This window comes from Zingiber officinale, chromosome 10A, assembly GCF_018446385.1.
Source record: "Zingiber officinale cultivar Zhangliang chromosome 10A, Zo_v1.1, whole genome shotgun sequence".
In the NCBI taxonomy this organism is placed as follows: Eukaryota; Viridiplantae; Streptophyta; class Magnoliopsida; order Zingiberales; family Zingiberaceae; genus Zingiber; species Zingiber officinale.
The window spans coordinates 21,548,935-21,562,948 of record NC_056004.1 but is presented as its reverse complement, the minus strand read 5'-3'; the positions used below and the strand labels follow the sequence as shown (position 1 = coordinate 21,562,948).

The window sequence follows — 14,014 nt, the reverse complement described above, 5'->3', positions numbered from 1 at the left end:
ACCTTGATATTTGTATCAAGATGAGATCATTTGTGTAATGATTGGAGTAAATGCACCCACCATTTACTGAATCTGCTTGAAGCCAGATTAGAATTCATATGTTGAATTCAGAATTAGACATTGGGAATGTCTAGATCGAAATCTGTACGATGTTAAATTTTTGGAAAAACATGCGCTCTTTTTGGAAAAGAGAATAACATCGTAGCATGTGATTCATACCACATATGCTATGACAATAAGAAGGGTAGTAGGAGAATGGATCATTGCTTCTCTACTATATGAGACTCTTGAGATTATAAGTTAATCTCGATTTTATTCTAAGTGACTATTTAGCTGTTTACTTGAAGTTCTGATTAGTGTCTGCTACTTTAGCATGTTTCCTATTGGCTATGGATGATTCGGTCTATGGAGCATAACTAGGAAAGCGATTGATTAAAATGAATAGATTCTAGCTAAAAAGGAAGATTAAGATTGATTTACATCTGTGACATTTATTCACTGGTACCGGTTACATTTTTAGTTCAGTACATAAAATGTAATTGTGAATAATTTATTTGATTGGAGATGTTAAACATGCTCTTGACATATGGTCAATATGAGGAATTAGAGATGATCATAATGATGTAAATAATTTAATCTAGGGTAAAGACAAGTCATTTATGTCTCTGATTCGTTCTATAGACATATGTCTCTAATTCGTTCTGTGGAGCAGCTAAGTAAGGTGTGACAATCTTTTTAACAGTTGAATGCTCAATGTGCTTGCTGTCACACGAACCATTTTCCCTAATGTATGGAATGGATGTTCTTATTTGATCTTTGTGACTAAATTTTGCTCTGGTCTTCGTGACTTGATCCTCATAAAGTCTATGTGATTTATTTGGTCTTTGTGACTAATTTGCTCTGGTCTTCGTGACTTGATCATCATAAAGTCTATGTGACTTATTTGGTCTGTGTGACTAACTTGCTCTGGTCTTCGTGATATGATCATCTTGTAGTCTATGTGACTGACATGGTCTATGTGACCATATAACCTTGTGGATTGACTTGGACGAGTGGGAGATGTTGGGCGTTACAAGAGATGAAAGGCTTCGTCTCTTTCGCTGCTGCAAACGCTAGGGAGACGAAGGGGCGTCCTTTTCCCTTCGTTTTCCTTAGCCTTCCTATAAAAGGAGCGTCCAAGCACAGATCCGGTTAACGAAGAGAAACAAAGGAGAAGGTTTTAAAGGTGATCAGAGAGGGCAGAAGTGTGAGGCGACGGTGATTTGGTTGAGCAAAGGAGAACATCCAGAGGCTGGGATTTGGCTCGTGGACGTTGAAGCGCTTTCCGGTTGCCCCGTGATCGTGCTTCCGATAGCGGCAGCCTCTTCATCGACCGCGTGTTCGATTGCGGTTTTTCGGGAGATCACTGTGAGTGATTAAAGTTTACTTTGTTTAATTGCTTTTTCATGCTTTCAAAACCACCAACATAAGATCACACTAGTCATCTTTTCTTAGAGCTCCTCCCTATGTTATAGAACTAGTCAGGGACCATCAAAACCTTAAAATTTAAGAAAGCGTTCGATTTGCATGTTTTCTATTTTCATTTTATGAAAAGTATGTTTTTTCTGAAAAATACTGGTTTACATTTTCCACGCCTACTTGCTAAAAAAAAAGAGATAGCATTTTCGGGAAAAGTATGAAATGCCCAAAATCATTTTCTATTTTTCAAAAAATATACATTTTCTAAAAAAAGAAAATAGAAAAAGCACAAACCAAACACTATCATAGTATCTCATTTTTATTGTGAAGTAATTTTGACTAAAATTATTATAATAATATTGAAACCTATTTTTCTTAACAGATTTTTTATATAATAAAAGTATATAAAGGAGTTTTTTTGTAAATTTTAAATATTTAAAATACTAATAAAATAAATTCAAAAGTTTTATTCGTTAATAGAAATATTAAATTAATTTTATTTAATAATTTATATATTGATTTGTTTGTTTGTAAAATAATATATATATATATATATATATAAAACTTAAATTGACACTCGTTCAAAATTTGAAACCCGAAGCCAGATCTGATCTATATGTTATTCACCGAGCGGCCTACATCCAAAAAGGTGAGAGAGGGCAACACTTTTTCGCTTCCCTTTCTCCTGTCCATGGTTCTCCCCGAACCCTAACCCTAGCCCTTGATCCACTCATCCCCTACTTCTCTCGCCCGTCTCCCTCTTCTTCGTCCCTTCTCGTCACATCGAGTAGGAGTCCACGGAGGGCGGGGGGATGGAGAATCACAAGAAGACTCCCGTTCGGGTGCGCTTCCGCGTGAGAGCCAAAAAGCATGGCTTTGAAGCCGGCGGCTCCGGCTCTTCCGACGCCCGGAAGCGCCGGAGGCAGTTGGACTGCACCAACTCTGTCCGGAAGCTCCTGTGCCGCGAGATCGGCGGCCACCCTCGCATGGCCCGATGCTCCTCCGATGCCGCCGAGAAATTCCGCAACATCCAGCTCCAGGCGAGTCCAGCCTTCCTCGTTGCCTTTTATGGCTTAGGGTTCGAATTTTTTGTTTTATTGCCCTGACATTGTTGACTAGATATTTAATCTTGAGCCTTGGAGTCCGGTGATCATAGTTTCTTGCCTCATGAGGGTTGCTATTTTTTTTTTCTTTTGTACTCCACCTTAACATCGAGGGTGAAATCTGTCTATGTGATATTGAGATTCAACTGATAGATTGATAAAGTTCAATGTGACTGTCAATGCCTAATGGTTGCATTTAGATAAGATGCGTAGGCCTTTCTGGACATTATTTTTCTGTGAAGAATTTTTGGTTAGCCTGCAAAATATATTCTCTAGTGATCACATGACCCTGCTCTTTTTTTCTGTGAACATCTAGTAATAGGGTGATTTATAAATATTTTTCTTGCATATAAAGATTTTCACTTAAGTTTGTATTTTAGATCTTTGTAAAAATTTCTGGTACTAGCAGGGTGAAAACATGGCCTAGGCTTTTCTGTCTGTGTAGGGTGGTAAGAGAAATATTTTCTTGGATGTTAGTCCCAACACAGGAGAGTGATACTGGTTTGGCTTTGATCAAATTTTCCAAGTAATCACTAGATAAAACAATGTGGACAAATAAGCGATACATTAGTTAGCCATGTTGATGCTTGTATTGTTGGCTCTAGCAATTTTTTCCTCCTTTCTTTTAAGCATTAAGTTTATTCAGAAGTTGCTTATCGGATTGGGAAGTAGCATTGTTAGTAAACCATAATAATTGTGCAAATGTGGTGAGGGGCCTTGTCGCAGCAACAGGTTTTCAGTGCATGGTGAAAGATGCATAATGTAGGGTGAAACTGCTACAACTTATAACAACACATATTACTTGGATGATTAAGGATTGTGTTGGTCTTGAACAAAGAATATCTCTTTTAGTAGTTGATAATGTGATGTTTGATTAGATTCACATTGTGGAAGGAGGAAATAATGTATTTTAGTTTAGATGGCTGTGAGAATTTTCAATCACAACGTTTGAGTCAGTTTTATGTCTATCTAGGTTATTGAGCCAGGTAGCTTTGCTTTCCCATCTCAGCGCGTCTTTGGTTTCAACCAATTTTTAATTGGATACAATCCGTGAAAGTAAAATAATGAAAGTTACAAATGCTGATTTTGTATAAGATTCAATTAAAATTGATTTTCTTTCAACAATATTGGGCAAATAGACTTGTATTCAAGGAGTTGAAAAATTTTCATCACTGTTATTTGTTTTCTCTGGGTATCCCTTCCAATGAATAAGGAAACATTGTCTTTACGATATACCATTGATGTGAGAATCTGTGTGAATGTGTGGGTTTGGGTGTTGGATCAACCCTGAAGGAGTATTTTCTGAGAAAAACAATATATAAAGATGGAGGTCGCAATGTCTCCCATGAGACAGAAAATCCTTCTATATGAAAATTGCATTGTTGTTTAATGAATAGAAAATAAGTATTAGAATGATTATTATCATTTTTTCACTGTATGAGATTAATAAATGGAGTAAATGCAAAGTGTCTTGGAGGAGTATATAAGGACATATCTTATATGTTGTATTCATTTAGTCCATGAGACACATTAACAAGTATTTAGCAATATTTATAGTTAATGTAAGTTTTTTTTTTCTTAAATCAATTTGCGTCTCATGTATAAATTTGTCTGAACTGTGTTTCTTGAAAGAAATAGACAAACTTCCAAATTAATAGATGAGCTTGATATCTACCATTTACTATAAATAATCACAATACTATTTGTCAAATTGAGTTACATTTCATGATCATTTTGGTGAACTTTTGGATCATGAATCGTATCAAATTGTGACTCATGAACTTTAGGCCTTGTTTGGTTTTTTTTGTTTCTTAGAAAATAAAATTTGAAAGTTGAAAAGAGAAAAAAAATGCAAATATTAAAAATTGTTTTGTCTTACACATTTAAGTTTATTAGAGATGATTGATCTGATGAATTATTTATTTTTTTGTTTCTAATTTGAAATGAGTTTATTTTAGTTCTAAAAATTGCAAACTGAAAATTAAAATATAGTTCATTATCCAAACAAGTCTTTAGAATCGTGAAGTTTTAAATGTAACTAAAACAAAATGTATGAAGTATCAAAAGTTTTAGATATTTCACCAAGAAGGATATTGATGAGTATATTGTTAATAGGATATAGTGTGGGTGGTGGAAATAGAAAAAAGGCTTAGAGCTTTGTGTGACTCTTAAGGTAAAAGTAAGTTCTTTTAATATTATCATATGACCCATAGTTGTGAAAAGCGCACGCCTGGCTGTGCCTAGGCGCAGTTAGGCATGCCATTTGTGCCTGGGTAGTGACCTAGGCACAATACTTGAATGAAGCACGCTTAAGCACGTGTCTTTTGAGAGGTTAAGGTGTGCTTAAGGCATGATTTTCTTAGCTTTATTGAAGTTTTAATTTTTTTTTAAAAAGCTAAACTCATACCTTTAAATACCCTTTAAATTAATTAAGTTGCATTAACTTGCATGCATGCGACACATTTTCTTGCTTGACTCTTCCTCTCTCCTAGAAAATGAATATCAACCTCCTTAGTCCCTTGCAAATTATGGCATAATTATATTAACATGTTAAAATCTCTAAGGCCTATTTGTGTTAAAATGCTATCAAGGATTATTTTGAATAATAAACCAAGAATCAAGACACAATGAAAAGTTATGGCTAAAATTGTGATTACTTCAAGATTAATGGAAATAAATCTCGTAATGTGATTGTGCAAATGCACAGGTTAATTAATGGTGAGACATTTTTAATAATTATAAAATCTCTTAAATATTTTAAGTCAAGATTTGTTAAAGCCTTCCATTAATAACTATGATGATAGTTAGAGTTTTACATAAGTCGGTACGGCTCAGTCGCAGGCTTATGTAAGAACATTTATAATTTATCATAATTATTAGTGGATCAACTTAACTCGAATTCATTGGCTTGATTAGCTCAGCTGAGGTCAATTGGTTTGAGGGGCAAGTGTTGAGTTTGAAAGATTATAAGACTCGACAAGAATAGCGAAAGTCACATGGATTTGTGATTAGCAAGTTAAGGCTTATTTGATGAATGTAGCATACAGGTACAACTCAGTTGTGTGCATACTATATGATTCATGATTTTGGTCCTACTAGGAATTGTTACCAACCAATTCCTGATTCTAACAGTTGGGGCTATTTGACTTGAATAAAATAATAAGAGTTATAAAAATCCTTTATTAAATATATTCTACAAATACTAAAACTTAGCTTTAAATTATTATATTTTAGATGGCAAACACAAGTACCTTTTCGCTGCGAAGCAATCACTAGAAAGAGAATACCTTTGGTTCTAAAAATCGTCCTGAGACACGAGAGAAAACTTTATATGCTGAAAGATGAACCAATGAAGGAGCCTACGCCCGACGCGAATAGTCATATTATTCTTAATATATGGAAGATGCACTGGATGTGCAATGCATCATGTTGTCTTCTGTGTCTCCCTGGCATGCATGCAACACATTATGATTGATCCAGGCGCATTGCTTGAATGAAGCATGCTTAAGAGCGCACCTTTTGAGAGGTTAAGGCGTGCTCAAGGCATGATTTTCTTCGCTTTATTGAAGTTTTATTTTTTTTTTAAAAAAAGAAGCCAAATCCATACCTTTAAATACCCTTTAAATTGATTAGGTTGTATTAACTTGCATGCATGTGACACATTTTTCTTGCTTGACTCTTCCTCTCCTCTAGAAAATGAATATCATCCTCCCTTACTCTCTTGCAAACCTATTTCACTAATTTTCTCTTGCATGACTCTTCCTCTCCACTTAAAAATAGCATCAACCTCCCCTCCCCTCCCCTCTATTCCTTTGTCAAACGTGAACTCTTCTCTCGCCTACAACATCAACATCGGTCTTCTAACTACACTTTCTTGCTTTCCTCTTTTTGTTTCGTCATAATGGTATATTTTTTCCTCACAGATTTAAGTTCATAAGTTTTCTTATTAGTTTTGTTTTTCTCTCTCACAGAATTAAATTGTAAATTAGTTCAAAATTTACATTCTAATGATTTTGTTTTTTTGTTTCTCACAAATTCAATTTGTAAATTAGTTTAGAATTTTTATTCCACTGATTTTGATTTTTCTCTAATTTGAAGTTTGATTTTGATTATGAAGATAAACTATTTCAATATTTGAATGTTAGTGAATTTTATATTTACATTATTGTTTAATAGTTTGTGAAATATTTGAATTTTGTTAGTGAAATATTTTGGTAAAAATTCTATATATATGTTTGAATTGTGAAAATTTATACCCAAAGTGTTTTACTTTGGTAAGGTGTGCGTCTCACCTTGTGTGTAGCGCCTCAGGCCCCCCAACATCTAAACACTTTTGGCCGCCTCATGCCTCATATAGTCATAGTTATGAATTATAGTGTTGGACAATAGTAAATACTACATATAAAAATTAATATTTCAGGTATACGAATGCTTTGATCAATGTGTGAGATTATCAGAAAAAATAAAATAAAAAAGGTCACTGTCCAGGTGCTATTAGGTGTAGCTGCAATTAGTGATGGAATAATAAGTTGAGTTGATATGGAAATGTGCAACGACATCAAATTTTTCTAAAGTTTCATAGGTTGAACTGATTAAAGTTGAAGGTGGAAGGAGAAAAGGTAGATTGTAAAACTCTAGCTTTGCAATAAAAAAGGATTTAGTTAATTTGAATGTTATCATTTATGAATACTAGTCTTGCAGACTTAAGTGGAGAGATAAAATTTATGATGCTGATCATATGTAGTGTTCTAAAAATCAGCCTAGGTGGCCGCCTAGGCGCTAGGCGCCAACCAGCCGCATCGAAAACATGTTAGTCGGCCAGCCTAGGTAGCCTTGGCGGTCCTAGGTGCTGACTAATCAGTTGAGTCGTCGGTTTTCATGATTTTTTTTTTTAGTTTGAGGTTTTAAATTTAAACCCCAATTAAAAAAAAAACTAAAATGTAACTTTTTTCTTATAAGCCGTAAACTTTAGTCCAACAAGGAAATCGAATTGTTGGCTTGCCCTAGTGGTTAGTACCAAACTTCATCTTCATGGTACTAAGTAACCAGAGTCAGAAGAAATTAGAGCGAATGAAGAAGTCCACATTTCTGAGAAATTAGAGAGTTAAGAGGTTGGGGAAATCGATTTGAAGACAAATTTGTTGTCTGATCTTTCCTAGCGACTTTGACGCGATTGAATTGAAGGTTGACCAAAGTCTCATCTTATGAAAACATCATTTTATCAGACAACCCAAAGAAGCTCTAGAGTGAGAGAACTTTATAAGGATGATTTTGCATCCGAAGAAGAAGAGGATTACAATGATAATATTGAATTTATGTCCGATGAAGAACAAGTTGTTGAAAATTATGGAGAAGTAGAATAAATTTGTGATATTTTATTAGTTGTGTAATTTTATACTCATTTTAAATTTGATGTTATTGTGTTGGAGTTGTAGAATGTGATTTATTATGTAATTTATGTTGACACCGTGGAATCCGCCTAGCGGCGCCTGGTCCCCGCCTAAGCGGCCTAGGCGCTAGGTGTTAATTTGGCACCCGACTAGCGTCTAGCGAATTTTAGAAACTTGATCATATGATGATAATTGTGTCAACTTGATATAATATTATTTTAACAGACTTTTTTTATTGTGGAACTGAAATCAGTTTTTTGCGGTGCAGGAGGAATTTGATACTTATGATAACAATGTTAATTGGTTTGTAAAGTTGCAATTTCTAAAAAAGAGATCAAAAATTATTGAGATTGTTTCAGCAAAAGATATTATATTTGCCCTTGCACAATCTGGACTGTGTGCTGCTTTTAGCCGAAGTAAGCCTTTGATTTGCACAAGGATCTCACTTTTGTTTCTTCTTGATGATAATGGTAATGACTTTGTTTCCTTTGTCAGCAACTAACAAAAGGATTTGCTGCTTGAATATAAGCCCAGATGAAGTGATTAGGAGTCTTTTTTATAACAAGAACAATGACTCCCTTATTACAGTCTCAGTATATGCATCAGATAATTTCAGTTCGTTGAAGTGCAGGACAACTCCAATTGGGTAGGAGTCATGATTCATTCAATCACTTTAATTTTCAAGCAAATCCTTCTTGATTTACAATTTATAATTCACTATATCGTTTCATGTTCTAAACATAATTGGCAAGCATGTTTAGAGTTATCAATAAGTTATAGTTTGATAATTAAATAGATTTCTTTTTATTCTGTTTGAAGTAGATGATTTAGGCATACACCTTTATTGTGCAATCACTGCGAACTGGGACAAACCTATTGGTCTTCCTCTCTCTCTTCCTGCATGCTGCCAATTTATGCTTTTTCTCATCTTCACGTATTTCCTACAGAGTAGGCTTTCATTCTTATTTGTTCTGCTATCGGTAGAATGCAATTTAGTGCCTAGCAGTAGCAGCACCATATACTTATCAAGCTGTTTTAAAAATTGAGTGTTACAGTTGACGCTTTAACTTATTTATTGACAGATACATTAAAAGGAACCAATTAAATGCTGGATTCCCACTTTTTGAAAGTGAATCTCTTAAATGGCCTGGCTTTGTCGAATTTGATGATGTAAATGGCAAGATCCTAACTTACTCAGCGCAGGATGGGTAAGCAGTGTGTTTGATGCATGTTTTATCTGTGATACAAAATGCTAATAATTATCCTGACGATTGATACTATATTTGTAGCATCTACAAGGTTTTTGATCTCAAGAACTACACATTTCTGTATGCAATTTCAGATAAGAATGTGCAGGAGATCAAGATCAGGTTCTATTTCTGTTATTTTTTACTACTAGTGTTCATTTAAGCATTATGGCAATTCAGGCTTAAAATCTTATTATGTTCTAAATTGATACAGCCCAGGAATAATGCTGTTAATATTCAATAGAGAACCTAATTGTGTTCCATTAAAGATACTCTCAATTGAGGATGGAACTGTGTTGAAATCGTTTAAACACTTGTTACACCGAAGCAAGAAGGTTGATTTTATTGAGCAATTCAATGAGAAGCTTCTTGTTAAGCAGGAAAATGAGAATCTACAGATTTTTGATGTGAGTTTATCTATTCTGCTTTTTACCCTAGAATATTACTGGCCTCTAACAAGCTAAAATCTTCATTTGATTGAGCAGGTGAGAAATTCAGAGATTACAGAGGTTAGCAGGACAGAGTTTATGACACCATCAGCTTTTATCTTTCTGTATGAGAATCATCTTTTCCTAACATTCCGAAATAGGACAATTGCTGTTTGGAATTTCCGTGGTCAGCTAGTCACCTCTTTTGAAGATCATTTGCTGTGGCATCCAGATTGCAACACTAATAATATTTACATAACTAGTGATCAAGATCTGATAATTTCATATTGTAAAGCTGAAGAGGGACATGGCAATGAGGGAGAAGGTATATTCAATTTCCTTCATTAACATTGTTGCTGTAGCAAATTCGATGTTAGTAAACCTGTTGTGTTTTTTTAGTCTCGACCGTTGGTTCCATCAACATGAGCAACATCCTGACTGGTAAGTGCATAGCCAAGATATCTGCTTCTGATCCTGCACTTCAGATCAGTCCTCGCAAAAGAGGCGACACAGGTAGATCTTTGATCAGAAGCACTGTCAGAGAAGCACTTGAAGATGTGACGGCACTATTTTTTGACGAGGATAGGAATGAAATTTACACAGGCAACAAGCAAGGTTTGATACATGTATGGTCAAACTAGTTTGCGGTAAGTTCCCTAGCATTGTTGCCTAACTGTAATATATTGAACACATCTGAGATCTTAAATTCAAATTCTTCCCTTGTGATGTATGCTTTGACAGAGTCCTTGTATTTGTTTACATCAAAGTGGAGCAGATGTAATCTATCGTGAACTTGTTGATGTCTTTTGTTATCCGTTCCACTCTAACATCATGATTTATTTAACTTGATTGAATACATATTTTGAAACAAGATTGAGGTTATTGCTGTGCATAGGTATGTTCTATGCGTACGTTTTTTTTTTAAAACAAGAACGAGGAAAATTGTTGATCAGATAGAAATGAATTGTAATGCACATTTTTAAATATCATGGAGTTCGGATTATTGGTGACATTGGGATGCCATGCCTATTTTTCACTAGAGAAAAAAAAATCTTTTATAATGTATCAGTGTTGGTTATCCTTTGTAATGTATGGTAGTTAAAGATTCGAATTTTAAATCCTTGATTAATCATTTTACTCATCGTTGAGTAAGATAGCAGTGGTATTATTAATTAATCAAATAAGGAGAGTTGCATTAATTTTAAGATTTTACTATTATATATTCCAAAGCTTTTACTACACTGAATTTAAAAATTATAATATATTTGATAAATTAAATTGCAGTATATGGATGCATGAGACATATACTTTAAGTATAGTATATGACTATATAAACTTATAACATAATGTCAGCTAAGGTGTTCATATAGTATATTTGTAACCTTAATATATTGAAAAGGTATTTGAAGCCATCCTTTTAAATTAAAATTTCTCCGGTTGACAATTTCCGTTTCCGATGGCAAAAAGATGAAATCGTCATCCTAGCAATCACGTTAGCGTCAACTATTCCACTTGCTCTATCCCATACAAAGTCCCCATGGTCCTTCTCAACGTCTTAATGCATGACGTGGAGGATGAGATGGCGTTGATCCGCCGTTGTCTCCACAGACCGAGTGCAGATCCTCTGCGCCCGCCTCCCGTGCGCCCTTTACGCCCGTCGCTACGCGATAAAAAACTCACGCGCTAAACACATGTGTTTCTCCGCTCCAGTAATAAAACCCAACTCCAACACACACATATCGCTTCCTGCTGATCGATCTGTTGACCGATCGGTCAGCAGACCGATCAGCATTCCTGCTGATCGGTCTGCTGACCGATCAGCATTCCAGTAGGAATTTATTAACTTTTTTTAATTACAAAAATATTAAAAATATTATAAAAATATAACATTAGTATTTACTATTTTTTATTAGGATTAATATGGATCGAAGTATATTGGACTTGTATAATTATTATATGTATTAGAAACGTTTTTATTTATTATTTTTTAAAAAAAAAAGAAAAAAATTAAAAAAGTTAATAAATTCTTGCTGGAATGCTGATCGATCAGCAGACCGATCAGCATACTGACCGATCAGCATTCTTGCTGATCGATCAACAGATCGATCAGTAGGAAACGATATATGTGCGTTGGAGTTGAGTTTTATTACTGGAGCGGAGAAACGCACGTGCTTAGCGACGGGCGCAGAGGGCGCACGGGTGGCGGGCGCAGAGGATCTGGACTCCCACAGACCACAGACGGCGAAGTCACCAAGCCGATGAGTTGGCAGATGGCTGGCATCCGTTTTTGTTTTCCTTTTCAAAATGACAGATTGACAATAGTTACCTCCACAACTTGCGTCCTCGAATTCATACCCTGCTATATTACTAGTCTAATTCTAGGGAGCGGATAGGGATCGGCACGGGTAGACGGAAGGGCATCCGATTCCAATAGTCTTTACTGACTCGGAGCCTTCACCGATTACCTCCTCCATCATTGCCGTGGGTCCCGCTGCGTAACAAATAAAAGTAAGACGCGTTGGTTCATCCACAATGGCAGCAAGCCGCCCCAAACCCGCCGTGGCTGGTAGTGAAAGAGGAAACAACCAGAAGAGGAATTTCTTAGAGAAGAAGGCAGCAAGCAAGCAAGCGCTCTTTTCGGATTTTTGATCGAGAAATGGAAGCTTCTCCAGAGCACGAAGCGGCGGCCAAGTCACCACTGTCGATCGCAGCGAGAAGAGACGGCGAAGAAATATTGGAATCCTCCGAACAGAGAAGGTAGTATCCCATCTCCTGCTCGTGCATCGTCTCTGCTCCACCAAATCGGTACCCGTTTGTATTTTTTTTTTCCTTGTTGAGGGAGAAAACTTAGACCGGGGAGAGTTTTTTTTTTTAAAATTTTATTTCTAGATTCAGGGCTTGCTACTGGAATCGTTCTCTTCGTGATCATGTCGACTGCGTTGATTAGTAGCGGAGGAGAAGCCTCCGTCGTTGCGGCCGTATTGGAGTTGGAGTTCGTGGCCTGCGATTGCTGCGGGCTGACGGAGGAGTGCACGCCGGGGTACGTCGCGGTTGTGCGGGAGCGGCACGGCGGGAGGTGGATCTGCGGCCTCTGCGCGGAGGCCGTGCAGGACGAGATCGGCCGCTCAGGGCTCCTGACTTCGACAGAAGAGGCCATGGGCCGGCACGCCACCTTCTGTCGGGGCTTCAGGTCGGCCGAGGCGGCGGCGGTCGACCCGGCGGAGCAGCTGATCGCGGCCGTCAAGCAACTCCTCCGGCGGAGTCTCGAGGCGCCGCGGGCGGCTCGGTCGACGCCGAGCAGCCCCCGGACTGGTGGTGGCCTTGGGCCCCGGTCCAACTTGGTCCGGACCGGGAACGTCTACCCGGAGCTGCTTGGCTGAGAAAGATGACGTCGTCGAAAGAGAAACAAAAATTTTCAAGTTGCGATGAAAAACCTATTGACTAAGCTTCGTGTTCTAATTGTAATGCTACTGCGATGGCTTCGGGTTGATCTAAAAACTAACAAAAACAACGATTAAATATTATTCCATCAATGGAATATTTAAATATATCATAATCTATATTTAAATAAATTTTATTATTTTTAATCAAAATTTTTTTATTTTACTCTTCTTCATTTGATATGTGTGTTTGTCTATTTCACATCGTCTAACAGGGACAATTATTACTCTTTTAAATATATGTCTGTACAATATTAAATGTGTCTTTTAGAGTTTTTTCCTTAATTGATGCAATTCGATTTTCTTTCTAATGCTTTCATTTTTTATTTTTTCTATATTCGTATATTTACACATCCATCTTAATATCATTATATTTGTAACTTTCATTTTTTATTCATGTGATCGAGTCATAACCCAATATTTAACTTCATATAACATAATAAATTAATTACTATTTTATAGAATTTTTCTTTAAATTTTAGAGGTACTTTATGATCAAATAAAAGATTAAACGTTCTTCTCAATTTCAACTATCCTGTTTGTATTGTTTATAAAACATCTCTCTCAATCCCTCTATTATTTTATAAAAATGATCATAAATATTTAAAACTCTCAGTTTGGATAACTTATTATCTCTTATCTTAACAATTGTTTTATTACGTCTAATATTGTTAAACTTAAATTTTATATATTTTGTCTTTATTCTATTAAACCAATTTTTTTTTTCCTTTTTAGTGTTTTCCGTCAAGATTCTAGTTTAACATGTGTTTCATTTATCGAAACAATATCATCTGCAAACAATATGCATCATGGTACTGTGTTTTGAATGTGTGCAGTGAGTTTGTTTATAATTAGTGTAAAAAGATAACGACTTGGAACTGATCTTTGATGTAACCCTATCTTTATTAGAAATACATCAATTACTCTGTCTGAACTCTTTACTTTGGT

At 35.9% G+C, this 14,014-nt stretch overlaps 2 protein-coding genes across 5 annotated transcripts; both read left to right on the top strand.

Moving 5' to 3' along the window:
• The first annotated feature begins 2,107 nt into the window (after positions 1 to 2,107).
• On the top strand, positions 2,108 to 10,438 carry LOC122027251. The gene is made up of 8 exons (XM_042586178.1): positions 2,108 to 2,498; positions 8,220 to 8,367; positions 8,447 to 8,597; positions 9,034 to 9,159; positions 9,241 to 9,321; positions 9,413 to 9,605; positions 9,684 to 9,951; positions 10,026 to 10,438. The coding sequence occupies exons 1-8, from the start codon at positions 2,271 to 2,273 to the stop codon at positions 10,265 to 10,267; spliced, it is 1,437 nt and encodes a 478-aa protein (XP_042442112.1). The 5' UTR covers positions 2,108 to 2,270; the 3' UTR covers positions 10,268 to 10,438.
• A 1,696-nt stretch (positions 10,439 to 12,134) lies between these two features.
• On the top strand, positions 12,135 to 13,174 carry LOC122028147. Of its 4 annotated transcripts, none has more exons than XM_042587163.1 (2): positions 12,135 to 12,383; positions 12,574 to 13,174. In XM_042587163.1, exons 1-2 carry the CDS (start codon positions 12,283 to 12,285, stop codon positions 13,004 to 13,006), a joined length of 534 nt encoding a protein of 177 aa, XP_042443097.1. In that variant the 5' UTR covers positions 12,135 to 12,282; the 3' UTR covers positions 13,007 to 13,174. The 4 variants fall into 4 exon arrangements, with proteins under 4 accessions (XP_042443097.1, XP_042443098.1, XP_042443099.1 ...); XM_042587164.1 differs by having other exon boundaries at positions 12,150 to 12,383; positions 12,516 to 13,174; XM_042587165.1 differs by having other exon boundaries at positions 12,151 to 12,431; positions 12,522 to 13,174.
• The last annotated feature ends 840 nt before the right edge of the window (positions 13,175 to 14,014 follow it).